Genomic DNA, 20,836 nt, shown 5'->3' on the forward strand with positions numbered 1-20,836 from the left:
TGAGAATTGACAAACTAATGAAAGACCATAGCATAGATTTATTTTCTCCCCCCACCCCCCACCCCCCACAATTAGCTGCATGAGCTGGATAATCACAGACAATCATCAAATGGGTCAAATGCACTTTGCAAAAACATCAGCATCAGTGAAACCTTAATATACAAAAAATAAAAGGATAAATAAATAGAATGGTTATAGAAAAATACATTTCGGAAAGATGAATAAAGCACAGAAAGGAAAGGAAAGCAGCAAATCATCACAGTCCGCATGGGAGGCAACAGCATAGCAACAGAAAGGCCTGAATAAAGCAGTTCAATAACAAGCTGGGTGAAGGTGCTTTGTCATTTAGAGAATTAATCCCACTTTACAGGACATCGACACGAGTTGTGAGGAGGACAGGAGTTATTCTAAAAGCTATACCTAAACAAGAAACAAGCTAATGAATTGACAAAACAGATAAATAAGAAAAGGATGAGTAAGTCAAATTAGTAAACAAGACGAGCAGGGCAAATAAAAGCTACAAAGAACAAGTTGAGATTAAATATTATTATTAAGGGAATAATGACATGGGAGAAGTAAGGCAGCATGACGAGGAAAATCGAGCAACCAGCTGTGAGCAAGGAAAAATATTGAGATTTTTAAAAATCTCTGTTGTTTTGAAAGATAACTTTATTCACCATCGCGGTTCGTAGAGCCTCACATCTGATTTTAAGTTAAACTTTCATTTGTAAATCTGGTTGCAAACACAATTCATGAAGTCACTGTTGGAGTGGTGGTTGAAGGCACTGGTTTTGTGGTGTACTTGTTTGTTCTGTGGGGACTTTATTCAGGTTTCCTCAAATGTTGAAATTACAATGTGGTGCACATTTTTCTATTCAATCTGTCCAGTTTGTTTTTAACACTTCTTTTAAAGGCTTGCAGGCTTTGACAGTAGCTTTCAGAGGTTATTGCATTGGGGAATGGGATGTCCTTTGGTGTAGGCTTTTATGCTCAGCTAGCTGCAGCTTATTGCCTTTGGTGTGCAAAATCCTTCATGTGGATGACGTGGCCAACCTACAGAAGCTCATCTCTGATGAGCATGTTCTTGATTTAAACTGTTGGTCACACCGCAGATTAGAATTGCTGAGGGAGACAGTGAATGGGTGACCAAAAGGCAGAAAAAGAGTAGGAAGGCAGTGCAGGCGACCCCTGCAATCATCTCCCTCCAAAACAGGTGTACCCTTTTGGATACTGTTGGGGGAGATGGCTCACCAGGGGAGGGCAGCAATTGCCAGGATCATGGCACTGTGGCAGGTTCTGCTGTTCAGAAGGGCAGGTAAAAGACTTGTAGGACCATAGTCATAGGGGATTCTATTATAAGGTGAGTAGATAAGCAGTTCTGTGGCTGAACATGACACTCCCAAATGTTGCCTCCCAGGTGTTCAGGTCAGGGATGTCACCGATTGGCTGCAGAGTATTCTGAAAGGAGGAGGGTGAACAGGCAGTTGTTGAGGTGCATATAAGCACCAATGATATAAGTAAAAAACGAGATGAGGTCCTGAAAGCAGAATTCAGGGAGATTTTAATTTTACTAACATTGATTGGGATACACTTAGCGTCAGAAGTCTGGATAGGGCAGAATTTGTAAGAAGCATCCAGGAAAGTTTTCTAGAGCAGTATATGTCCATAGTCTAACTAGGGAAGGGGCCATATTGGACTGGTGTTGGGGAATGATCCAGGCCAGGTGGTAGAAATCAAAGTGGGGGATTTCTTTGGGAATAGTGACCACCAATCTGTAAGTTTTAGAATACTCTTAGACAAGGATCAGAGTGGTTCTCAGGGAAGAGTTATAAACTTGGCCAAGGCCAATTATATCAAAATTCGGCAGGAGCTGGGAAATGTGGATTGGGGCAGCTATTTGAAGGGAAGTCCTTTATTGGTCAAAGTATTGAGTACAGGAGTTGGGAGGTCATGTTGTGGCTGTACAGGATGTTGGTTGGAATATTGCGTGCAATTCTGGTCTCCTTCCTATCGAAAGATGTTGTGAAGCTTGAAAGTGTTCAGAAAAGATTTACAAGGATGTTAGGGTTGGAGGATCTGAGCTACAGGGAGAGGCTGAACAGGCTGGGGCTGTTTACCCTGCAGCGTCGGAGGCTAAGGGGTGACCTTATAGAGGTTTACAAAATTATGAAGGGCATGAATAGGATAAATAGACAAAATCTTTTCCCTGGGGTCGGGGAGTCCAGAACTAGAGGGTATTGGCTTAGGGTGAGAGGGGAAAGATATAAAAGAGACCTAAGGGGCAACTTTTTCACGCAGAGGGTGGTACGCGTATGGAATGAGCTGCCAGAGGATGTGGTGGAGGCTGGTACAATTGCAACATTTAAGAGACCTTTGGATGGGTATATGAATAGAAAGGGTTTGGAGGAATATGGGCCGGGTGCTGGCAGGTGGGACTAGATTGGTTTGGGATATGTGGTCGGCATGGACGGGTTGGACCGAAGGGTCTATTTCCATGCTGTACATCTCTGACTCTATATGTGGGAGGCTTTCAAAGATAGGTTAAAGATAGTGCAGGATAGGCACTTCCCTTTGAAAACAAGGGTTAGGAAAGGCAAGATTCATGAACCGTGGATGACAGGAGAATTTGTATGACTAGCCAAGAGGAGAAGGAAAGCATACTTAAGGTCCAGGCAGCTAAGAATAGAACAGGCTTTGGAGGAATATTGGGAGAGTGGGACCAACCTTAAACGAGGAATCAAGTGGGCTAAAAGGGGTCATGAAATAACTTTAGCGAGCAGAATTAAGGAGAATACCAAGGCCTTTTGTTCAAATATAAGAAGCAAGAGGGAAACTAGAGAAAGGGTTGGTCCACTAAAGGATAAGGAAGGAGGATTGTGTGTCGAACCTGAGAAAATGAGTCAGATTCTCAATGATTACTTTGCATCAGTGTTCACTGAGGAGAGGGGTCATGATGAATGTTGAGATTAGAGATATAAGTCTGTTTACTCTGGATCACGTTGACATAAGGAGAGAGGATGTGTTGGGCAGGTTAAAGAATATTAAGGTGGACAAATCCCCATGACCGGATGGGATCTATCCCAGGTTGCTGAGGGAAGCGAGAGAGAAGAAATAGCTGGGGCCCTGACAGATATCTTTGTAGCATCCTTAAACACAAGTGAAGTGCCGGAGGATGGAGAGTTGCTAATGTTGTCCCCCTGTTCACAATGGTTAGTAGGGATATTCCAGGTAACTACAGACCAGTGAGCTTGATGTCAGTGGTGGGAAGGTTGCTGGAGAAGGTACTGAGGGATAGGATCTATTTATGTTTGGGAAGAGAATGGGCTTATCCACGACAGGCAACATGGTTTTGTGCGGTGGAGATCATGCCTTACCAACTAAATAGAGTTCTTTGAGGAAGTGACCAAGTTGATACATGAAGGAAGGGCTGTAGATGTCATATACATGGACTTTAGTAAGGCTTTAATAAGGTTCCTCATGGTAAACGAACAGAGAAAGTTAAGACACATGGTGTGCAGGGTGTTCTAGCTAGGTGAATAAAGAACAGGTTCAGCAACAGGAGACAGAGAGTAGTAGTTGAAGGGAGTTTCTCAAAAAGGAGAAAGGTGTCCAGTGGTGTTCCACAGGGATCAGTGCTGGGGCCACTGTTGTTTGTGATATACATTAATGATCTGGAAGAGGGCATTGGTGGCCTGATCAGTAAGTTTGCAGATGACCCAAAGTTTGGTGGGAGTAACAGAAAGCATAGTGGATTGTCAAAAATCACAGGAGAATATTGATAGACGGGAGAGTTGGGCATAGAAGTGGCTGAGTTCAATCTGAGCAAATGTGAGGTGATGCATTTTGTGAAGTCTAATTCTAGAGTGAACTATACTGTAACAGAAGCCTTGGGAAAAATTGATGAGCAGAGAGATCTGGGAGTTCAGGTCAGCCACCTTCAGGTACATTCAGGTGGCTGCACTGGTGGACAGAGTGGTCAAGAAGGCATATGGTATGCAATTGCAACAACTATTAAAGCTTCACCTTGCTGAGTGCCGTAGGAGATGTAGCTGCCTATATTGTTCATGTCCGACTGCTAATTCTGGCTGAAAGAATATACAACAAATCCTGATGTCGTTTCAACTGGGAAAACATACAATCAACATAATCTTTTGAGTTGGAGGAGGTCATTAATGAATACTTTGTTTCAGTGTTCACTTCTGAGAGGGATTTTGACGTTTCTGAGGACAGCATGAATCAGACTGATATGAAGAACAGGTTGATGTTAGGAAGGAGGATGTGCTGAAAATTTTGAAAAACATAAGGATAGATAAATCCCCTGGGCCAGAAGGGATTACCCTAGGTTACGACAGGAAGCAAGGGAAGAGATTGCTGCACCTTTGGCAATGATCTGGAGTAGTGCCAGTTGATTGGAGGGTGGCAAATGTTATTCCCTTGTTCAAGAAAGGGATCAGGCATAATCCTGGGAATTACAGACCAGTTAGTCTTTTGTCAATGGTGGGCAAAGTACTGGAGAGGATTGTGAGAGACAGGATTTATGATTACTTGGAAAGCCAAAGTTTGATTACAGATAGTCAGCATAGCTTTGTGAAGGGCAGGTCATGCCTCACAAGCCTTATTGAATTCTTTGAGGATGCGACAAAACACGTTGATGAAGATAGAGCAGTGGATGTGGTGGACATGAATTTTAGCAAGGCATGGTAGGCTTACTCAGAAAGTAAGGAGGCACTGGATACAGGGAAGCCTGCCTATCAGGATACAGAATTGGCTGCCCCATAGAAGACATAGGGTGGTGGTTGATGGAAAATATTCATCCTGGACCTTGGTGACTAATGGTGTTCCACAGGGATTGGTCCTGGGACCTCTCCACTTTGCGATTTTTATACATGACTTGGATGAGAAAGTAGAAGGGTAGGTTAGCAAGTTTGCCGATGACACAAAGGTTCATGGAGTTGTGCAGTGTGGAGGCCTGATGTAGGTTGCAATGAGATGTTGACAGGATGCAGAGCTGGGCTGATAAGTGTCAGATGGTGTTCAACCTGGAAAAGTGTGAAGTGATTCATTTTGGAAGGCTGAACTTGAATGCAGAATACAGGGTAAAAGGCAGGATTCTGTGGGTTTTTAAAAAAATGTTGGAACAATAGAAGCGGGTAAGGTCGAACTCTCACAGAACCAGGAGTTTTAGTTTTAGCTTTCTGCAGTTGCTGGGATCTTGAAGCTGGACGTGGAATCTCTTATTCCTCTCTCTGTCATGACTAAATACAGGGGTTCTCTTCCTGCTGCTAGATTTACATGAGAGACAATCTATTTTACTGAATTTGCCTTTGCCAAGAGTGTGTTTATGGGATGTCACCATATTGGAACAGTTAATCAGTAGTAGTTAAAATACATATTATTTTGTTAAGCATTTCGATAGAGTTATGGTTATGCCAATTCTCTTATTTTGTCTGTACCTTAATTATAGTGTATGAATTAACTGTGTTTTGTTTCAAGCCTGGTAGTTTGACCAATTGAATTGCTTTCAGACCACAACATTTTACACTGACCTTTAAGAAAAAATTGGGGTCTAGACTATCTTCTTCATATGTGTTGAGGGGGTTGGGTGTGGTTCATAACAACAGAACCTGATTAAAGCTCTGTACAACTGGAATACTACTTCTTCATTTTTGTATTACAATGCTCGAGATAAAAGTCAACATCCTATTGCATTTTTAATAATTTTTTGTACTTGTGAATGAGCTATTAGTAAACTGACTGTACATGAACACTCAAATTCCTTTGCTCCTTCAAGCTCTTAGTATTCCAACTGAAAAGGAAATCCAATTTGCTTTCCTCCAATTCATTGAGAGTGACTTTCCCCCAGTTAATGCATTTGCCATAATTTTAGCTACTCATTTGGACTATGTTACTGATAAAGTTCTTGCTCCTAACTACATCATCTACAATGCTTCCAAATTTAGTATAATATCAAAGCACTAATTTTCACAAAAGTCATTCATTTATCTGTCGCAGAGCTTAAGCCCTACTATACATATCTGGAAAATACCACTTGTCACAGTCCACCAATCATTAAGGTTCTCATAAGCAATGCTCCTATGAATTACTAACTCAATTTACCTTTGTATATTCTCTGCTGAGAAACTTTATTACAAATTTAGTAAGGCAATACCCAGATGTTCACCTGCCAACCATCTGCAAGAAGAAAGTAAGGACTGCAGATGCTGGAAATCAGATTCCAAAAGTGTGTTGCTAGTAAAACACGAGGTAAAAACAATGACTGCAGATGCTGGAAACCAGATTCTGGATTAGTGGTGCTGGAAGAGCACAGCAGTTCAGGCAGCATCCAAGGAGCTTCGAAATCGACGTTTCGGGCAAAAGCCCTTCATCAGGAATAAAGCTTACTTTCTTTTCTTTCTAGCACCACTAATCCAGAATGCTGGTAAAACACAGCAGGTCAGGCAACATTTGAGGAGCAGGAGAATCGATGCTTTGGGCATAAGCCCTTCATTCTGATGAAGAGCTTATGCCAGAAACATTGATTCTCCTGCTCCTCGGATGCTGCCTGACCTGCTGTGCTTTTCCAGCAACACACTTTTCAACCATCTGCTAGTGACCTCCTCTCAAAGATTTGCCTCAATTAATCAAACATTATTTAGCCTTCACATATTCATATTTGATCCCTTCTATTAATTAACATCTGAAGATAGATTCCATGAACCACCTCACAACTAATGTTAAACTGGCGGATTTGTAGTTACCCGGTTTCTCACTCTTCCTGAATGACCAAAGATTTCATATTTTACTTTCCAAAAACACATTTTTTGAATACAGAGCTTTGCAAAATTATGATGAACAAATCTGTAATTTATTCACCCGACAGAACAAGATTTTACAGTTTGCCAGTGGGACAACATCATTAAGTTGTTTTTAGAATTGCTGTGACCACAGGCTATCTAAATACTTTAACTAATAGTTTCAAGAAAAAAAATCTAAATACTTCACATATCAAGCATACTCACTTTTCATAATTACAGAATTTAAAATAAATTAATAAGTGTGATATTATTTAAATTAATATTTGCTTTACAATATTGAAGCAGTGCAACTATGGTTAGAAACTATCTCTCACCTCATAGAATTTGATGATATTTATAACCCATGCACAGAGACCTGATGCTGCAAATGACTTTGTGCGAACCAGATCAGGATTAAAATCTGGATCCTGTAGATACTGTTCTTTTACTACTTTCAGTGAGTTTTCGGGGATATGTTCTTTATTGTAATTTATTAGAGTTTGAAGAAAGTCATCAACCTGGTGGATATAGAATAGAACTCAACTGTTATTACAATATTGATAAAGGTGTCAAACTGGTAATTACTTGACCAACTCATTTTAAATCCAAAGTATTATAATATAAATAAATGCAAAATTCTGTGGATGTTGGAATGCTGAATTAAAAAAAAAGCAAAGGGCTGGAGAAATGCAGCAGGTTTGGCACCACCTGTAGGAGAGAGAAATAGAGCCCATTGATATCTTCAGAAATGAAGACAGCTGAAAAACGATGGTTCTTACGCTTTTGATAAAAGGGGAGGAGCAAGCAGAGCACATGGTGAGAGGAGCCAGAATGAGAAAAAACAAAGGGAATACTAATGGTAGGAAGAGAGAGACCAAGGTCATAAATTGGGGAACAATGATAGGGAAAATAATCTGGTTTGGTTGAGAGCAAATCAATGCAAACAAGCAACTGTGGGTGAAGGGTGTCATCAAAATAGAGGGTAGTGTTCATGCTCTGAAGTTGTTGAATTCAATGTTGAGTCCTAAAGGCTGTAAAGTGCCCAGGTAGAAAGTTGAAATGCTGTTCTTCCAGCTTGCACTGGGCTTCGTTCGAACACTGCAGCAATGATGGAAATATGAACACAAGATTTTTCACTTTAACATGAAACCTGATTAATTTATTTGCTTGTCTTTTTTTAATACTCAATTAAAAGTTGTATATTATTTCTCACCTGTAATTAATCAGGAGAGGACATGAAACAAAGATGAGAATACAATATAGGTACAGATGAAGTCAATACGTTACAATAAAACATTTCAGAATCAAAACAAAAATCAGGCAGGGCAGCTCCAGACTGATAAAACTGGTCCAGGTGCACAACAGGCTTTTAAAGATGACACTGGCACCTGAGATGCCAGTCAATCATGGGGAGTTGCTCCAGGGAATGGCATGTGGTAAGGTAGGACAGAAATCAGATGGGACACTCACTGTGTGGGCTCAAACTTCAATTCATGTGCCAATTTTGGTAAGAAAAGAGAAAACTTGCTTGGCCTTAGGACAAGAATCAATCCACGGAACTCAATGTAATTCAGACTTCGCCAAAAACACAGTAAGATCCCGCTGTTTGAATTTTGTTTTTAAATCATATGACTAAGTTTTCTCTTTTAAACAATTATCTCCTATCAAATCGATGAAGTTCCTTCTTTTCGGTTTTCTAAATAAAATGTATATGCTAACTGTATCCTTTCCTTCCCTTGTCAAATCTTTCAAATCTAAATTACTACAACCAAGCAACAATGTTTACATCATCAAAATATTTCACCTTTCCCATGAAGACCTTAGAAGCCTTCCAACTTCTGTCTTTAGGTATTTTGCCTTTGGGAGCTAAGAGCACCATAACAGCTGCAGTAACGTTTGTGACTGCCACAGGAGGATTGGGAAAGGTTTTCAACTCTGTCAAATTCATCTAGAACAGAAACAGCAAAAAGAGTCACATTTTACAACCAATCTAAGTCCACAAGAGATCAACACTGCACTGTGACAGCATAAAAACTACTGTGTATGAATATCTCAATTTCCCACAAAAGATATTAATGTTTTTTTTACTAGTTTCCTCAGGATATGAGTGAAGTTGGCAAGCCCAGATTTATTCATCTCTAATTGCTCTGACAAAATGGTAGATGACCCTGGTTCTGAACTGCTGCATTTCTTATAGTGGAGGCACTTGCACTGATGCTGGATAGGAAATTCCATGATTCCAATTCCTCGGGGGGTGGGGAGGAATAACATCTATTATAAACATTAAGTAATGCAGATGCTGAAAATCTGAAACGAAAACTGAGTGTGCTGGGGAAACACAGAATCTGTTGAATAAGAAACAGAGTTAATGTTTTGAGTGCATTGATCCTTCATCAAACCCAATGTTTTGAACAAATCGATTATTGTCCCCGTCGGGATGATATGAGACTTGGAGGGATGCTCCTCTGACAATGCCATTCTACTATTCTTGGTGACACAGGCCACGTGCTGAATCCATTTTAAACCAAATTTTCCAGCAGGAAGCAAAAGGATGGAGAGGTGGTGGAACCAGTCCCCCAAATTTTGTCCTAATTATTCTGACCGTCATGGTAAAGGATCCTCACACCAAACTACACACTCCACCTAAATGCTCAAAAACTGAATAACCAGACATTGCAGCAGTGATGGAAATAAGAAAGCAAAGGGCCACACAGATCCAACAATATTTGAGACTTATTGAATGTATGTCCTTGGGTTGAAAGAGCATCATATGCTAATGTAATGCTGCTAAATGTGACCATACCTTATTTAGGGTATTCAGCGCAGCAGTTGCAGCCACTAGAGCAGGTTCAGCTTTGATAAGTTTGTCTTCACACTCTTTCTTCTTCAAAGCCACTTCTGTCTGTATTGCTGCTACCTAAAGAGAGGAATAGTATATTTAATGTTCCTTCAGTAGTATTGTCTTTGTGAGGGATAGCACCAGGGAAGGCAAATTCTTGTTTGTGAGTGCATTTTTTATTTACTCAGACTAAGGTTATATTTTGTCCATTAGATCTCATTTTCATTTCCAAGTCAGTCTTAAAGCTGTGGTGCTTCTTTTCCTTTGACACAACTTCTCTGCAGCATTTGAGATTTTATATTTTAATCACATCTTAAATTTTGGATTTTGACATTGATTTTGGATTAAAGCTAACTATTAATTTCTAAGTATTTCTATAGTCATTGTCCTTTGCTAAGACTGTTTCAGTGCTCTACTTTTGCAGAACTGTTGGATTTTTATTTCCCTTTACATTTTTACAATTCTGGTAGAAAATTGTAGACTTATTCTTAACTAAGGGAAACACTCAGATCAAGTTTTTTTTCTCTGTTTAATTTTGTTTTGGACAGCTCTGTGTCAGCTTTGGATAGAATTGTTTGTTTAGAGCAGTGCTCTTGAAAAGAGGAGAATCGAGGAAAATAGGCTATCTCAGAGCAAAGGATCACTAATCCCAAACCAGAAAATATTGGGGTAAAATTCTGAAGAGATTTATTGAAGGTTAAGGTTTAAGGTCTGGTGTGTGCTATCTCCAGGAAGAAACTATCTGTGTTTCCAATCTAGGTGTTAGAATTGTACTTAACTTGTGCCTATTGGGTATTAGGAAACTATTTGAGTACTGTAAAAGGGGTGTTTTTGGGTTCTGTTTTAAAGATTGTTTTGTCCGGAACTTGTAAAGGAGTGTTCTGTGATTAGTGGGATATTATACTTCTACTGTGTTTAATAAACTTCAGTTTTATTGTGAAAACAAAACCAGTGAGAGATCACCTCATGAAAACTGAAACAAAACACGATCTATCAAGCCAGGTTTCCAACCTGTAATTGATTTGTCTGGTAATATCACATGGGATCATCACACTTCCTGTAATTTTCTTCATAGGTGGTGAAATTGAAAATATGCAAACTGACAGCAGGACCTGTGCTGGTAGCCTTTCAATCTGTCAAATCATGCTTCTTGAACATCATGAGAAGAAACTGAAGAATCCTGCTGCACCCACAAGGGATCTAACTGTATAGTGGTTTATAAAATCATGAGCAGCATAGATAAGATGAATAGCAAAAGTCATTCCCCTAAGGTAGGCAAGTTCAAAATTAGGGGGCATATTTTTAAGCTGAGAAGAGATAGATTTAAATGGGTCTTGAGGGGAAACCTTTCCATATATGTTGAATGAACTGTCAGAGGAAGCGGTAGATGCTGGTAAAGTTACACCATTTAGAAAACATTTAAACAGATGCATGAATAGGAAAGGTTGAGAGAGAGATGAGCCAAACACAGGCAAATGGGACTAGTTTAGTGTTGGACACTTTCTTGGCATGAATAAGTTGACATGAACAGTCTGTTGCCAATCTGTATGACTCTATGAGGCTGTTGTTACAGTGTTAGAGAGGGACACCATAATAGGCAGGGGTGTGTGTGCATGCACATGTGTAATAAGTGTTCTGTGCCACTACACAAATGTGGTCCATATTTTCAATCTGAAAATGAGGTGCATTGGGGTGCTGTGTAAACATTAAAAAAAACGTTTAACATTTAGTACAACTCTGGGAATAGTGCTTCTCAATTTACTGCGCACTACCCCAGTGGAGCATAACACATGTAACTTTCCTCTGTATTGCTCTCAGATTAAACATATATAAAGGCCACCTTGACCCCAATAACCTTGGATTTTATTCCCACCTCTTGAGATACACAGTCTATCGAGGACAATACTGCCCAGCCAAGTGGAACTGTATTTTCTTTGGTTCTATTTTCACCTATCTAATAAAGCATCAGCGTCCAGAGTCTCTGCTGTCTGCAACTGATGGTGGCCTAATGCATGCATGCAACTTGCAGCCCCATAATGTCAGTTGAATGGAAGGTTAGGTTTTATGTACAGTGATCATTTAATGCTGCACTTATCTACTACTACAATATGGTGAAGATTGGGAATAAACAATTCCTATGCATTTAAAAGGGATGTTTTTTAGATTAGATTCCCTACAGTATGGAAACAGGCCCTTCAGCCCAACTAGTCCACACCGACCCTCCGCAGAGTAACCAACCCAGACCCATTCCCCCTAACTAATGCACCTAACTCTACAGGCGATTTAGCATGATCAATTCACCTAACCTGCACATCTTTGGGCTGTGAGAGGAAACCGAAGCACCCGGAGGAAACCCACGCAGACACGGGGAGAATGTCTGTGGGGAGTTTGCACAGTCACCCGAGGCTGGAATCGAACCCGGGTCCCTGGCACTGTGAGGCAGAAGTGCTAACCACTGAGCCACCATGCCTTGTTCATTTGCAAATACATAATCGAAACCTGTTGAGAAGAAAAATGTTTTCTGGCTACATTTCCTGCATAATTACTTTTAAAACAATTTTTAATCAACAACAATTATTTTAGCAGTAAGACAGGATTGCTACGTGACAAATTATAGTTAGAACACAAATTTCAGGGACCAGCACTACCAAGTAGTCAAAAAGGGTGACGAAGATGTTTGGAGACAAGAGATATCATCTGTTGATGTGGTTGATGAGCCTGTACAGAAATCCATGAAATCTTGTAGATATTCAATGTAACACCAGTTATCAAGCAGTCCACGGTGCTTCCAAGAAACAAATGGCTACCTGCTACAATCTCACATACTTCCCCAACGTAGACCTGCCAAGAGATAGTTGGAGCATTCTCTTTTGCATGACCTCCCATTGCAACCGTCAAAGCTACAGCTGAGAAAAAAAAATGACGTGAAAGATCCTCAGCATGAGATGGAATTTAATGTGGAAAATCAAAGCACAGGGAACTGCTGGAAATATACGGGGCATGAATTAAAATTGGTTAGCAGGTAGGAAAGACGGATTAGGAAAAAGTGTGAGAGTAGGAATAAATGTCTTGCTTTCAGAGTGATAAGTGGGATACCCCAGGTATCAGGACTTGATCCCCAGCTATACACAAAACAAAAAATCAATAGTTTTGAATTAAGGAATTGAGTATGACCTTTCCAAGTTTACAAATAATATAGAACTAATCGAAAAGGTGAACGGTGAGGAGGATATAGAGAGGCTTCAGGTTGTTTTGGACAAGTTGAGTAAACAAGAAAATACAAGGTAGATACAGTATAATGCAGATAAATGTAAAGTTGTTCACTTCAGTACAAAAAACAAAATGGCAAAGTATAACTTAAATGGTGATAGATTGGAAGGTTGATGTATGAAAGTCCTTATACACTGATCATTAAGAACAAGTATGCAGATGCAGCAAACAGTTAAGGTGGCAAATGGCCTGTTGTCCTTCATTGCAAGAGGATTTGACTGTGACTACGTGACCTTGGTGAGAGCACACTCGGAGAATTGTGTGCAGTTTTTGTCTCCTTCCCTAACAAAACATACTTTCCACAGAGGAAGTGCAGCCAAGACCAATATTCCAGATAGGCAGGTTTATTCTTTGAAGAGAGATTGTGTGATTGGGATTGTATTCAACAGAATTTAAAAGAATGAGAGCAGATCTCCTAATAATGGATAAAATTATCATCAAGGCTAGACAGGATAAATTCAATAATTGTACTTCCACTGGACATTGGTTCCAAAGCAGGGGTTATGGTCTCAGGAAATGTGGTAGACCATTTCATATTGAGATGGGGACAAATTTCTTCACTCAGGTAGTTGTGAACATGTGGAATTCTCCACCACAGAAGATTGTAGAGGCAAAGCCATTGAGTATATTTAAGAACAATATAGATTCAGAAATGAGATAGCAAGAATCCAGATAAAGTATATTCCTGTCAGGGTGAAAAGGAAGGCTGATAGCTATAGGGAATGCTGGATGACTAAAGAAATTGAGGGTTTGGTTAAGAAAAAGAAGGAAGCATATGTCAGGTACAGATAGGATAGATCGAGTGAATCCTCAGAAGAGTATAAAGAAAGTAGGAGTATACTTAAGAGGGAAATCTTACTAAATGAATATCTTGCAACTGTATTTACTGTGGAAAAGGATATGGAAGATATAGACTGTAGGGAAATAGATGGTGACATCTTGCAAAATGTCCAGATTACAGAGGAGGAAGTGCTGGATGTCTTGAAACAGTTAAAGGTGGATAAATCCCCAGGACCTGATCAGGTGTACCCGAGAACTCTGTGGGAAGCTAGAGAAGTGATTGCTGGGCCTCTTGCTGAGATATTTGTATCATCGATAGTCACAAGTGAAGTGCCGGAAGACTGGAGGTTGGCAAACGTGGTGCCACTGTTTAAGGAGGGCGGGTAAAGACAAGCCAGGGAACTATAGACCGGTGAGCCTGACCTCGGTGGTGGGCAGGTTGTTGGAGGGAATCCTGAGGGACAGGATGTACATGTATTTGGAAAGGCAAGGACTGATTCGGGAAAGTCAACATGGCTTTGTACGTGGGAAATCATGTCTCACAAACTTGATTGAGTTTTTTGATGAAGTAACAAAGAAGATTGAAGAGGGCAGAGCAGTAGATGTGATCTATATGGACTTCAGTGAGGCGTTCAACAAGGTTCCCCATGGGACACTGATTCGCAAGGTTTGATCTCATGGAACACAGGGAGAACTAGCCATTTGGATACAGAACTGGCTCAAAGGTAGAAGACAAGGGTGGTGGTGGAGGGTTGTTTTTCAGACTGGAGGCCTGTGACCAGTGGAGTGCCACAAGGATCGGTGCTGGGCCCTCTACTTTTTGTCATTTACATAAATGATTTGGATGCGAGCATAAAAGGTACAGTTAGTAAGTTTGCAGATGACACCAAAGTTGGAGGTGTAGTGGACAGCGAAGAGGGTTACCTCAGATTACAACAGGATCTTGACCAGATGGACCAATGGGCTGAGAAGTGGCAGATGAAGTTTAATTCAGATAAATGCGAGGTGCTGCATTTTGGGAAAGCAAATCTTAGCATGACTTATACACTTTAATGGTAAGGTCCTAGGGAGTGTTGCTGAACAAAGGGACCTTGGAGTGCAGGTTCATAGCTCCTTGAAAGTGGAGTCGCAGGTAGATAGGATAGTTAAGAAGGCGTTTGGTATGCTTTCCTTTATTGGTCAGAGTATTGAGTACAGGAGTTGGGAGGTCATGTTGCGGCTGTACAGGACATTGGTTAGGCCACTGTTGGAATATTGTGTGCAATTCTGGTCTCCTTCCTATTGGAAAGATGTTGTGAAACTTGAAAGGGTTCAGAAAAGATTTACAAGGATGTTGCCAGGGTTGGAGCATCTGAGGTACAGGAAGAGGCTGAATAGGCTGGGGCTGTTTTCCTGGTGTGTTGGAGGCTGAGGGGTGACCTTATAGAGGTTTACAAAATTATGAAGGGCATGGATAGGATAAATAGGCAAAGTCTTTTCCCTGGGGTCAGGGAGTCCAGAACTAGAGGGCATAGGTTTAAGGTGAGAGGGGAAAGATATAAAAGAGACCTAAGGGGCAACCTTTTCACGCATGTATATGGAATGAGCTGCCAGAGGATGTGGAGGAGGCTGGTACAATTGCAACATTTAAGAGGCATTTGGATGGGTATATGAATAGGAAGGGTTGGGAGGGATATGGGCAGGGTGCTGGCAGGTGGGTCTAGATTGGGTTGGGATATTTGGTCGGCATGGACAGGTTGGACCGAAGGGTCTGTTTCCATGCTGTACATCTGTATGACTCTATGACTCTAAGCTAAAGGTGTTAAGCATAGCATTGACAGAGAAGATCAGCCATTGCTAGGTTTAAAGGTGGAGCAGGATTGATAGGCCAAATGGCCTACTTCTAGTCCCAGTTTGTGCATTTCTATGTTAAAATGCCCCTTCCCTCAAAATACTCACTTTCCACCCAAAAGATCATCTGAACCTGTCCATGATTTCTTCAGTTATCATAATTTTACATGGAACATTTCAATTTTTCAATTTAATTAATTAATTAAGCAGGTTAAACTCTGAAATGAGGGCCAATAACTTTAGAAGACAGGCAACACTTGGAAAAAATTAAGTACAGACCCTTTGCTCTTCTGCATCAACAATTGCCTTCTCATGGCTCACTTTCTCTGTCTGAAATCCTATTTTAGTTATTAGAGCTTCAGCATCTTGATTTCGAAACTTCAATTCAACCTCCTGAGATGCAAGCTTGCTTTTCAAGTCTTCCACCTAAGAAACAAAAAAAACCCACGTCAAATAAATAGCTGCTAAACACATTTGTATTTTGCTTCCAAAGACCGGAATGTTTTATTCAAAATTATAATCAGTCTATTCAGTGATACAAGTACTGTTTGCCTGTCAACTGAAATCATATACGAAAAATAGTTACTAGCATGGCAAACACTTGAGACATTTGAGTTGCACGATCAATGCTGTGCTAGTCATTCCAGATTCTTACTTTCCCCAATTACTTAGCAATTTCCTATTGGCTGTTTCTCTATTTTTTCACAAATGTCTGACTTCTGCTATCCAGTTCTGATTTACATCTGCTCTAGTTAAACCAGCCAGCTCTTACAGAAATATAGTTATGACACCCTGGATATACATAGGACAACCAAAAGTTAGAGATTAAAGAAGATTACTTCATCCTTACTTGCTCTCTGGCTTGCTGGTGGCTGTTTGAAATACATAGGGGAGAAAGATTCATAAATTTTTGGAGACACGTTGATGTGAAGCTCATCACTTTAGCCCAATCTCGATATGTTTGTCCCACTATTAAATTTGAGGCTTTAAAAATGTCTCTGAATCAAATTGTACAGCATGCTGAGAAAAATGCAGCTACCTATTGGCAACCTGTACAATTTTTCAAAGTTTCCCTGCATCTCATCAGACATTTGTCTTTGTTACAATCAACTCACAATTCATCTTTTTAATGTGTTACCTATATAAATAAAAAGGTAGCAACTAATTATTTACTTGAATGTTATGATTACCTGTGATGCTGTTGTCTTTAGTTTCTGGATACCATTTAGAAGGCGTTCCATCTTCTGTATTAATTCCTTTTGTTTTTTCTGCAACAAATTTTTGTAGAGTGTGATCTGCTCAAGGAAGCTCTTGGGAGTTGTGTAATTGTATCTCTTATCGTTCTGGCGGTAATGTTTACTCATTTCATTCACACTAGTGTGAATATAAGCCATGAATAGGCTGATAGAATCTTTCAAATCTGGCTACAAAACAGTCAAAAAGAGAAGGTAATTCAATACAACTGTAAAAGAAAACTTACACTGTTCTCTTTAACATAATTTAAATTCTAGACAATGGATTATTAAATCAATAATCATGTCATTTGTCACTGAAAAGAACTGGCATTGCTATTAAGTAGGACTGTAGTTAGTAAGCCACTCAGTTCAAGAACATAAACAGTGCAAATGGGTATTTTAGATGTTTCAGCAAAGCGTGTCAGAAAATGTTGCTGCCATTCATGCTACTGATTTAGTAGAAGCAGAGAATCTGGATTTTCCTTCGCTCTTCAACTTGACCAATATTATTCGTGAAAGCTCCTTTGTCGCCTTTGACAAAATTCACCTCTTTGTTAAAGGAGATTGAGGAGAGATAAATTTGCCTGCTTATTTGACTGAACCCATTAACGACATGCAATAACAGCAACCATCATTACATAGATATTCCTCAACACAATAAAGGCATGAGCACTATCAGGAAGGACAAACATGACACACCCTGCTATCAGTTGCATCTTAATACCCATTACAGGCAAACGGGATTACAGGCATTACAGGCAACAGTAGATCCATGTAGTAAACCATCAAGCCTTTCAGGGTAAGTGCAGTGAACAACCTCATCTCTCAGAAGCTGAAGAGGAGCTGATATTAGTTAAAAGAGGCCAAGAACTGTAATCTAGGCGGACCACATGTACAAGGCCTGCCCAAGACAAGGGGCCGCCACCTATGCACAGATGGCCGGAGGTGGCAACATGAGCCGTGGACTGCAAAAGACCAGCAAGGTACCGCAAAACAGCACGGGAACGGTGTCTGGTGGCACCCAGAAGGAATGGCAGGCTGTAGCGGAGCAGACGGCAGACGGGAGGTACAGCAGCCGATCCAAGCACCTTCAAGACAGACGGAGGAAATGGAAGAGGAGGGAACAAAGGAGGCAGAGGATTGGATTACTGTCAAAAGCAGGAAGAGGGAACCTAGTCAGGCCCCCAAAGCCACCCAGCAAAGGGGGAAATGACACCTACACGATAAAGATACAGGCAGCTCTTCAGAAGGTGAGGACGGGCGCAAGGAGGGTCGTCACCAGAGGAAGAGACAGAGTGCCGCGGGGAAAAAGGAGGGCAGCACCACTCAAACAGGAAATGACGATCCCTCTGAGGGGATGGGTAAAGGCCTCCCCCCACCCGGTGAGAACCAAGAGGTACCCACCGGCCCACAGCTCCAGGTAACTGGGAGCAGCGGTCCTGTGACAGCCCTGCTGTCAGATGGAGAACTGGACTGTGCGGACCCTGGGCCTGACCCGAAGACAGAAGAGCAGGGAAATGGCCCCAGCGTGGAGCCGGACAGCTACCTCAGCCCTGGGAGGGTCCAGCAGTTTGTCGTCACCACGGGGATACACACAGCTGCCCCAGAGAGGCAAGACCAGCAGCAAATGGACACTGGTAACCTCGTAAATTGTTAAAATGGGGATAAAAATTGCCATCAGCAATGTGAGTAGCATCAAATTGGCTACGCGATGTGTATCTACGATGGCCTTCCTGGCCACCGTTAAAGCCGACGTCCTGTTTCTGCAGGAGTGTGGGATACTGCACCTCAGCAGCTACAGGAGAGGGTCGAGCTTGTGGGCCCATGGGCTGTCAGTTTGGTCGGGGGGCAACAATAGCCGCGCTTCAGCCTGGGTAACCTGTTGCGAGGAGGCAACTTCACCATCTCTGAGGTTAAGGAGGTGGTGGGTGGGCACCTCCTCGTCACCAATGTCATGTACAGGAATGCTACCCTGAGACTAATTAATGTGTACGCCACAGTGGGTAAGAGTGAACAGTTGGCCGTCCTGCAGCAGCTTCCACTGTTGCTGGCTACGTCCAGGCCGGTCATTCTGGCCAAAGGCTTCAACTGTATCATTGATGCAGATGGATGATCCGGCAGGGGGACAGTAAACTGGACGCCATGTCCAGAGCCCTGATGGACACGATAAAAGATGCCAAGCTGCACGACGTCTTCAGCACCCCTGCAGACGGAGCGCAGCGTAGATACACCTGGTCACGGGTAGACGGGTCTATCCGCTCAAGGATAGATTACCTGTTTGTGTCCCGAACGCTCTCGGTCAGATCCACCGACATCAAGCCGGTGTTCTTCTCTGACCACTGCCTCCTGCTGGCCGACTGTAACCTACAGGATGAGCAGCGGGCTGGTAAGGGAATATGGAAGCTGAACACAAAGCTGTTGATCCCGGGAAACATTGAGGAGCTCAAGAGGGACCACACAGTTTGGAGAACCATGAAGCCCCTCTTTGAGTCCCCAGCAGACTGGTGGGAAACAGTAAAAGGGAACATCAAGAGGTTCTTCATCCTCAAAGGTGTTCAGGAGGCAAGAGAGAGGTGGGGAAAACTGTCCCAGCTCCAGGAAAGTATGCAGAACCTGCTCCTGCTGCAGACGATGGGGGTCGATGTCACGGAGGACCTCAAGGAGGTGAAGGGCCAGCAAGCCTTGTTCTTTGCCTCAGAGGCCTATATACAGGTCTGTACGTTTATCAATCATATATCCATATATTTAGCTGAGGCGTCAGTGGAGCCCAAATGACTGCGAGGGCCCCCTGTTCTTCTTAGGCAGGCAGATGTTACACAGTGGTCTTTCCCTACTGCAACTTGGCGGCAGCTGCCCCAAGCTTCAGCGCGTCCCTCAACACGTAGTCCTGGACCTAGGAATGTGCCAGCCTGCAACACTCAGTCAGGGTCAACTCCTTCAGCTGGAAAATCAACAGGTTTCGGACTGGAGGTCTGGTCATTCAGTCACATTTTCTCAAATGGTCTTTACTGCCATTGCATTTTAGTCATGGCAGGTATCATGTGCAGGAACTCGAGATGCTGGTATTCCATGCCACCAGTGTGTTCACCTTCCAAAGAACCACATATATCCTACATGGCCTCCACGAGCGTGAACTACTGGAGATTAATGACCCAGGCTAAGCAGACTTACAGGAGGGTAGAGTCATAGTTAGATGAAAACTGTAAGAGGTTAATGATTTTAAAAGTTTGTGGGAGGAGTGAATTTAGGGAGACGTGGAGTAAATGGTTAACTAAATCTTTTGTCAAAATGTATATCTTCTAAGGATGTGAACAAGGAGCTATGTCATAATGAAATCAGATTACATAGCAGTGGGACCCAAATCTGGGACCCCAACATCCTTTCTTACCATCGTTTGCATATTGTTAACAAAGTTAGAAGTTCACTGACATTGATGTGGACTACCTATATCAACGAACCAAACCTCATCTTGCAACATGGACAACTCTACCAATTTTGACCCAGTCCCAAGATTTTACTAAGCATGGTGAACTTGACTGACTGCAGGCCTGTTGTGTGAGAATTGCCAGGTTTGATCCCAGCTGATACGTCCAGATTTTATTTTATAGCCAATCAAGTCACTCGGTTATACCAAATTGCTATGAAAATGTCAAAGCATCCACCACATTATTGTGGATTTGAAGTTACACATAGGCCGGAGTGGCAGACAACTACAGATTCCATTCCAACAGCCATGGTGAAGTAGATGGCTTTTTGCAAGAATTCCATACTTTCATGAACACTATTCCTGATACTAACTTTTTAATTCTAGATTTATTCAATGAACTGAAATCGCTGAACTGCCATGGTGAAAGTTGAATTCACCTTGTCAGGTCAGTAGTCCAGGTCTCTGGATTACAAATCCAGAAGCTGAACAGCCATGTGACTGTGTCTTGGCTCCATTCTCCTTTAATTTCTGAGTCACTTATAGACTTTGTTTTACCACCTTAATGTCCATTGTTTGGTTTTTTTTATATACACATCACATCTAATGGTTGATCTAATGAATCTTCTACACATGTAACTAGTTTAATTAATCAACAGATGCC

The 20,836-nt window shown here is 41.7% G+C and overlaps 1 protein-coding gene across 3 annotated transcripts in view; it reads right to left on the reverse strand.

Annotated features, from left to right (window-relative positions):
• Positions 1-20,836, reverse strand: part of LOC140480447 (dynein axonemal heavy chain 11-like) — a 445,469-nt gene that overhangs the window by 148,661 nt on the left and 275,972 nt on the right. For all 3 annotated transcript variants that reach the window (XM_072575322.1, XM_072575320.1, XM_072575321.1), the window contains 5 exons: positions 16,704-16,937; positions 15,793-15,939; positions 9,598-9,711; positions 8,599-8,742; positions 7,130-7,312 (listed from right to left, as the gene is read on the reverse strand). In XM_072575322.1, the coding sequence (XP_072431423.1) occupies positions 7,130-7,312; positions 8,599-8,742; positions 9,598-9,711; positions 15,793-15,939; positions 16,704-16,937 (822 nt within the window). The remainder of the gene's footprint in view (positions 1-7,129; positions 7,313-8,598; positions 8,743-9,597; positions 9,712-15,792; positions 15,940-16,703; positions 16,938-20,836) is intronic.

Source organism: Chiloscyllium punctatum, chromosome 8 (assembly GCF_047496795.1).
Source record: "Chiloscyllium punctatum isolate Juve2018m chromosome 8, sChiPun1.3, whole genome shotgun sequence".
NCBI classification, from domain to species: Eukaryota; Metazoa; Chordata; class Chondrichthyes; order Orectolobiformes; family Hemiscylliidae; genus Chiloscyllium; species Chiloscyllium punctatum.